General features: G+C 39.4%; 1 protein-coding gene across 1 annotated transcript; it reads left to right on the forward strand.

The window, feature by feature from the left end:
• The first annotated feature begins 2,978 nt into the window (after positions 1-2,978).
• On the forward strand, positions 2,979-5,629 carry LOC147621251 (zinc-finger homeodomain protein 2-like). Its single transcript, XM_086823957.1, has 2 exons — positions 2,979-4,383; positions 5,168-5,629. Exons 1-2 carry the CDS (start codon positions 3,464-3,466, stop codon positions 5,220-5,222), a joined length of 975 nt encoding a protein of 324 aa, XP_086680083.1. The 5' UTR covers positions 2,979-3,463; the 3' UTR covers positions 5,223-5,629.
• The last annotated feature ends 2,343 nt before the right edge of the window (positions 5,630-7,972 follow it).

A 7,972-nucleotide genomic window follows, 5' to 3' on the forward strand; every position in this document is an offset into this window, starting at 1 on the left:
GGCTTTTACAAGTGTTTGACCTTTTTAACTAGGTTGGTCATTTCAAGCATATTCCTTGGGAGCATCTTAAGAGTTATTACAATGTCAAATAATAGGAATTACAATGTAAAGACGCTCATTATAATGTGTACAATGGTAGGAGAACCATGTTAACCAAAAGTGGTTAGCATTAATGAAGGCCAATGTTATAAATTTTATACATGTGAATAGTTGGTCTTTTCAAATAGTGGCTACTATGAGTCTTTAATAAGTGGTTAGCATTAATGAGGGCCAATATTGTTAAATTTGTACATGTGAATACTCGATCTTTTCAAACAGTGGCTACTATGATAAGCTTTAGGCTTTTGTCTTGCTAGTGGCCACTATTACAATGTCAAATAATAGGAATTACAATGTAAAGACGCTCATTATAATGTGTACAGACAATGGTAGGAGAACCATGTTAACCAAAAGTGGTTAGCATTAATGAAGGCCAATGTTATAAATTACATGTGAATAGTTGGTCTTTTTAAATAGTGGCTACTATGAGTCTTTAATAAGTGGTTAGCATTAATGAGGGCCAATATTGTTAAATTTGTACATGTGAATACTTGATCTTTTCAAACAGTGGCCACTATGATAAGCTTTAGGCTTTTGTCTTGCTAGTGCTGGAATCACTATAAAGAAGTATTTTTTTCTCATGCCACATCACCCTCAGTATGCTAATACTAGCCTCAAAGACCTAACAATTCTAGGATGCATGGTGCATCAACCTAATGTGGTATACGAATTCAAAGGGAATGGTCATGACATATTGACATGGAAGAAGTGTACACATATCAATTTGATATAGACACAATGTATCAACTATTGGGATGTGTATGTCCATATCAATTGCTTCAATGGTCACAATATATAGATGTGCTAATTATGGAACATACCAACCTAAGAAGGCAAACCAATAATTGGTCACAACATACCAACATAGAAGAAGCATACAATGTACCACGTGCTAGGATGTGTATGTCATGACGTATTGACCTAAATGTAAACAACTTTACAAACTTGTTAAAAAGGGATGCACCATTCCAATCAAGGGATGTACCATTCCCATCAATGGGCATGACATAGAAACCTTGAACGCATACGTAAATATGAATGCATTTTAGTTGGGTGGATGTATACATTTATGCAAGTGTGGCCATGTCATACTGATTGTACCATTATACCATTAGTGGGACATTCCAACCTTGGCATATCGATTGTGGAACTTACCGATCAACAGTAATGTACCATTATACCATTATAGAAATATTCCAACCTTGGGACATTGTGGTATTTTATTTGCTCCCTTGGATATGTAGGCATTTTGATCTTGAAGATACATATGGATGTGCCAATCGAAAGCGTACATCCATACCATTTTAAGATGTGAACATACATTCCAATGGAATGCAAACATCATTTTTATGGTATTTAGATTATTTGAGTGGTCAATCTATCACAATATTTCAAGATGATGTAAAAATAGCAAGGTGTAATGTACCTTGATTTACATGTCAATATACATAAATAATGCAATCTATTCATAAGGATAAAAATATAACTTTGCTATATTTGAATACGTAATAATGGCTAGTTAAAGCGTCAAAAGGAACTATACTTACATTTTGTATTGATTATTATTTTGCCAAAAGTTTCTAGTTAATAGAACACTATTTGAGTGCAGCTCCACTTAACCAATAGATTTTTGAGATGATATGGCATTTTTATCAAGCTAATTTAGAATGCAATTTCTTTGTTGAGATGACAAATATGGCATTTTTATGAGGCTCTAAAGTTGTGTTGAGCCATGCTCTTTTTGGAGTGCAGCATCAAAGCAATGCATTCTCATCTACGGTGGTTTATTTACTATCTTCTAGATGGATTAGAAAATAAACTTATGGGAGTCCTTGACTACTCATCTGTGTGGCATGAATAAGTATTTATGCAAAAATGAATATCTTTGGAATGGAAAGTCCAAGTGATCTCTAAAAAGACAGTATTAAATAAAATGAGAGAAGCACATATTCTCAAGGAAAGACATCATAGTGGTGGCCCTTCTCCAATGGCTTGGGAAACATGATCATGGATGATCTCATGTAAAGGCTTATCTAACTAGGTTTTAGCCTATCCACACACACACACACACACACACACACACACACACACACACACACACAGATGCATGCATGCACGCGTACGTGCATGCGCATGCACTTGTGCACACGAACACACATGCACATGCATACATCACACACACATGCATGCATCACATACATGCACATGCATGCATCACACACACATGCATGCACATATGTACGCATGCATGCACACACATGCACACACACACACACACATGTAAAATATCATCACCTTCATCACTCATACTCAGGTGATATGGATGCTTTCTTAGAATGTGTTTATGCCTTTATAGATAGACTGCCCTCCTATATTTCACTTTTTGAACAACCAACAAGAGTGCACAATTAACCACGGTGGGTGCTCTCCCCTTTATACACAACCTGAAGTAGTTACTGAGTTGGATGCCACCTTGTGCCCATAAATTATAGAAGTATGGGCATCAATTTCCCCTAAAAATAGATGGGCAATAGCCTCCAACCACTTGCAGGGAGATGCACTTTGAGTGGTGGGCAAAACACCCTGCTCTTATTTGATACACTTCCATGTTTTTTGTTGTCATTGAACCAATGCCACAGAGCAATTCCATCAAGGGTCACCTCGCTTGATGTTGCAGTAGTCCCACCCCTTAGATATTGTCTGGCTCTCCCATTGATTTTGTTTCGTGACTACTCTCTAGCCTTGAGCACCGAGTCATTTCCACCATTTTGACGTGTAAAGCTCCTAAGCATCCCAAAGTCATGTGTGCATTCATCTTGCTTGCTGCAAGCTGAATATGTTACCACATGATGCACATTATGTCCAGCCTTAACATTATGTATGAACCGGGCCTTCCAAGGGGATCTTCTATTCGTAGGGGTTAGTATGTAACCAAGGGTTAAGTCTAGATTTTTTTAAGAACCAGTTTTCTGTCGCCTTGCCTTCTTGCCGATTAGGGCAAACAAGGTGTATGGCGGTGGGTGCCCTAATCATCTGTATTTGTTGCAAATGTCTGTTGTTTTAGTTCCTTAATCTGGGTTCCCTTTGTCTTTTCCCTTGATTGCTTATATGGGCTTTTCCCGGGCATTCCTGCACACTAATCCTCTGAAAAAACAAGCTCTTAATGAAGTCTGAAGGTGCAGAGCTTGCCCTAGTCTTCATCCGTTAATCCTGTTTAGAGATTAAGCTTGCGGGAAAGGATGTGCTTGTGAGGTCTTTGAGGGCAAAGATTAGGGTTTGCGAATACTGATTAAAGAGATATCTAAGCACCTCTGCATTATGCAAAACTAGTGCTTTTTTTAAAAGCTTTTGTCTATGTGTTTCCATGGACCGAGATGCCATGCTGCAATTTGCAGGCTCCCACTTCAACCCTGCTGAGCATATGAGGTTCCAGATGCCCAATGGTGGCTCAGGCCTTTCTTCATCTGCAGAAGACGAACTCTCATCTGATTCCACCGACGACAAGCCCCCCAGGCTCCACATCATGTCCACTGCGGGTGGACATTTCCCCATGGATGATGAGGACGACAGCTACGGTGCTCGGTTCCCCACTGCTGAAGACACCAGTAACAACAGCAGCTATGGTGGCTCCGTCCCTGCCCCTTCTACCCGCCTTCTCACAGCTGGTGCTGCTACAGAAGACAATGCCATCTGTAGCAGCAGCATAATGAAGCCTGTTCCGGGGATTGTCAGATATCGAGAATGCTTGAAAAACCATGCCGCCAACCTTGGTGGGCATGCCGTAGACGGGTGTGGTGAGTTTCTGCCCAGCGGCAGCGATGGCATCGATGCCCTCATATGCGCTGCGTGCGGATGCCATCGCAACTTCCACCGCCGGGAAGTTGAGGGGGAACACACATGCTGCTGCAAGCGATACAGTCATCATAGCCCTAACCCGAACCCTAATCTGAGAGGGGTCTCTGGGCCGCCTACCCCCGGACTGCTTGCCGCGTCGGGCTCCAGAGATATGGTCTCCCATCCTCAAATGGACATGTCGATGAGCTCTCTGCACTACACTGACGACCTAGATTTGCATTCTGGGTCTTCTTCTCGAAAGAAGCGCCACCGCACAAAGTTCTCTCCCGAGCAGAAAGAGAAAATGCTGTTTTGTGCAGAGAAACTGGGATGGAAGATTTTGAAGCAACACGAGCTTTCTGTGCAGAGATTCTGTGATGATGTTGGAGTGCCCCGAAATGTATTCAAGGTGTGGATGCACAACAACAAGCACAATATTGCCAAGAGAATGTAAGTATGGCCTGACTTTAACTTCCGTTTGGTAGTTTTTATGTTAGTGGAGCTGCAGGTCCTGTGCCTTTATTTGCCTGCACGTCCCATGAATGGTTAACCAACACGTCTCTTTATTTCTTGTGTTTGCAAACACAGTTTCTGCCATTTTTATTCTCATGCTGTACAAACAATGTGCATGTCTGCCTGGGGTCGCGAGGGTGGAGACGCGCACATATGCGGTGAATGTGTGTATTGAGGCAGGAAGGTGTTTTGATAAGATTGTCTACCATGCTGCATATGAACGGGCACATACAATTGCACAAAGAAACTGGGCCTGTTCATAAGAAGCCCGAGTTAACTTCATGGCCTACGTATGAATGCACACAGGCAATTGCACAGAGAAACTGTGCTTGCATCATGTGATGCAAAGATCCAAGTGAATCAAGTTCATAGTGTCAGCCACTTGTATTCTTGAGCTGTATAAGCATGGTGCGTGTGTGCTGGAGGTGGGTCTGTTACCTTGCTGGATATGAATGGGCATATGCATGTGTGTAAATGGTTTTGGCCTGCACAGGCAAGCACCGAGACTTAGAATCCTTGATGTAGAGCTGATTTACAGCTGCCATGACAGACTAGTCCTTTAGTTCTACCTCTTGACTAGCAGCAAGGGTGGTTTGATTTATTTGTAGTCAATGTACCTAAGCTTGTTGACTATGAGGATGATGAAACTGTTGTCATGTTACCCTTGGCACGTTTATAAATGCATTGGAGAGGGATTTAATGAGTTCTCTTGGTTTTGCAGGAATACAGGTGAAACTGATGTGATTAGAAAGAGTGAGAGCCCTCCCGACTATTAGTCTCAACTGAAGCGGGTCCAAACTTCTCTTGGATTAGTAGGCTTTGGTGTCAGTTCACCAAGTAGGGGCCTTTATCAGCTAGGTCTGTTTTGCTCAGCAGCCCACACATACAGTTAAGGCTGGCGGGTTCAGAGAGTGCATGGTGTGGCAATGCAATGTAATGCACTAAAACCCAGACTCAAATTTTGAGTGGCTCGGATTTGAGTTAGATAGTGTCCTTGTTTTTTTGTGTTGTAGAAAATCTTTTTTGAGGAAGTGTTTGGAAGGTCTACTAGTAGGCTCACCTGCGGACTAGGTGGTGTTTGAACCTTGATCCTCAGGCTATAGGAGGCCAAAGCTCAAACCAATTCACCTAGGGGCTGAAGCCCTGTTTTGACTATGTTTATCTATAAGGTTACTTTGAAAGACTCTCACTGCTCCTAAGTCGGACTCTTCCACCCTTATCTTTGTTTCCTTTTGGATCAAGCATTAAGCATTTTCCTAGCTTTTTACTTTATCCGCTTGGCTTGGTTTTTGAAAGAGCTCGCAGATCTTGAGTACAGGTGCTGTGAGATATTTTAGCAGTGCTTCATGTTGGCTGAACTTGATAACTGTTGTGCCGTGAGCTGTTTGTGGCTCTACTCACAAGTTATGGCAATCTTGTTGAAATGTGAGAGGCAGGAACAAGAGCTGACTAAGAAGAAAAAAACGTTACCTATGATAATGGCTTGAACTCAAAGGCTTCAATGATTTCCTTCAATCATGCTAGTTTTATAGGGTGTTATTGTCTTCGAGGGCTTCTCGTTTCTAAGAGCAGCGGGAGGAGGAGTAGAAGTTTAAACTTGGTGGCAACCATGTAGTATGTATACAAGCATTTATTATACTTCAAAGTGTCAACCCTGCTTCCTTTGTGAGTTGGCTTGCTAGTTGAGCCTTAGGTATACCAAGTGGAAATGTATGGTCCATGCGATAGTGTGATCAAGTGTAGGTAATGGGTGTTAAAGCTATGATTACTGAATCAAGGGTCTGATTCATGAATGTGGGGGAGAGAGAGAGAGAGAGTGTGCGCGTGCGAGTGCCTGTGTTTTAGTTAAAGGTAGTATGTCATTAAACTTGTTGACTGATGAATTTGTGGAATGAGATGGTTCCCAAATCTTCAACATCTCCCTCACTTCGTGCTTTGCTCTTGAATTTTTACCATTTTCAGCTCAATATAGGTTGTCTGGACCCCTTGTGTGCTCGATAAATTTTCCTAGGTTTTCTTTATCTTAGTGCTCAATATGCTTGTCTTGGAGTTTTCTGCGGTTGCTCCTCAATCTTGGCATCTCCTAGGGATCCATGCGGCAAAGCTTAAGGATCTTCTATTGCTAATGGTAGGGGTTGTCACAATTAATTTCAGATGTTGGCAAACGGCTGTCCCCCTCGCGTTGAAATTAAGTATTTCTATGTTGGAGTGGTGAGAGCATTCATTTTGTTTATTTGACATTTGTAATTTGAGAGGATTGTGTTCTCCTAGTTTGGTGAGGTTTTGGCCACCTTAGTTCATTAGAACAAAGGTTGATTGGTAGTGGTCAAATTGTAAAAGCCTTAAGATAATCTTTTAAATACCACATTATATTAATTACAAATGTCTGAAAATATAATTTAAATAGTATAAAAATTATTATTTTTGGTGTAGTTTACCAAAGGCAAAGAAAGTATTTAAAATTGAAGCATGTATTGATATTTTGGAGAGCATTTGAAGGGAGCTTCAGTATTGGAGTGATTTAATTGCTTTGATGGTTGCTTGACTCTTGTGTCAACCTCGATCTTCTCTTTAAATAATTATTTTACTTAAATAAATTATGCAATTGCTCATTTGCTATGAATTGTCCTAGCCATGTGAAACTTCAACATGGTAGCAGTGCATCTTGTTTCAAATGATAAATCGGTTTGTGATTAGGACTGTAAATGTTTCATGAGGAGAAGATTAGTATCCCACACATATATATCACTAATTATACAAATGCATACTCATCTATACAATACTAGCACATATAATTATTCATTACATGTACATAATATATACAATAATCAAACATGCCATTATTTACCTAATAAAACATACAAACATATGTGTGCACAACGTAAAGATTAAGCCACAGATGTATACAACTGAACATGCATCTATACATATATACAACTGAAGCTCGGCTATTTACAGAGCTATAATTGTAACATCTACGGTTGGATATTGTCATTAAAGGCCCTCTTTTCACCATCATTTGCAGTTTATTTATAGAAATATGAAATGAATATTTCCAACTTTAGGTGGATATTATTATGTGCATATGTCAATAGGACATGAAGCTTGGTTGTTTTCAGAGCTATAATAGTAGCATCTTACATATGAATAAGCATTATAAATATTTATTTAAAATTGTATAATTTGAAAACTATCCTTGTAATTTTTTAAGACCATTTGATATTAATGGTGAAATATATACATCCATATATTCATATGTTTTTTATTCTTAGCTCATCCAATGTTATATATTAGTACACAACAAACAATTGCAGAAAATTTTCCATTGTGTATTAAAATTAATGAATTTCTTCTCCTTGAACAATTGGTAGTGTGTGTTATTAGAAGTCGATAGAAAATATATAATTACAAAGATTGTATACATAAAGAGGATTGTATTTTAATATTATATGTTCTATCCTCATATGTTTGCATATATATATTATATATATATGTACATGTTTTATATGATTACTTGAAACTTTTA

The sequence above is a fragment of the Cibotium barometz genome, chromosome 30 (assembly GCF_041138505.1).
Source record: "Cibotium barometz isolate CiBa-2024 chromosome 30, ASM4113850v1, whole genome shotgun sequence".
NCBI classification, from domain to species: Eukaryota; Viridiplantae; Streptophyta; class Polypodiopsida; order Cyatheales; family Cibotiaceae; genus Cibotium; species Cibotium barometz.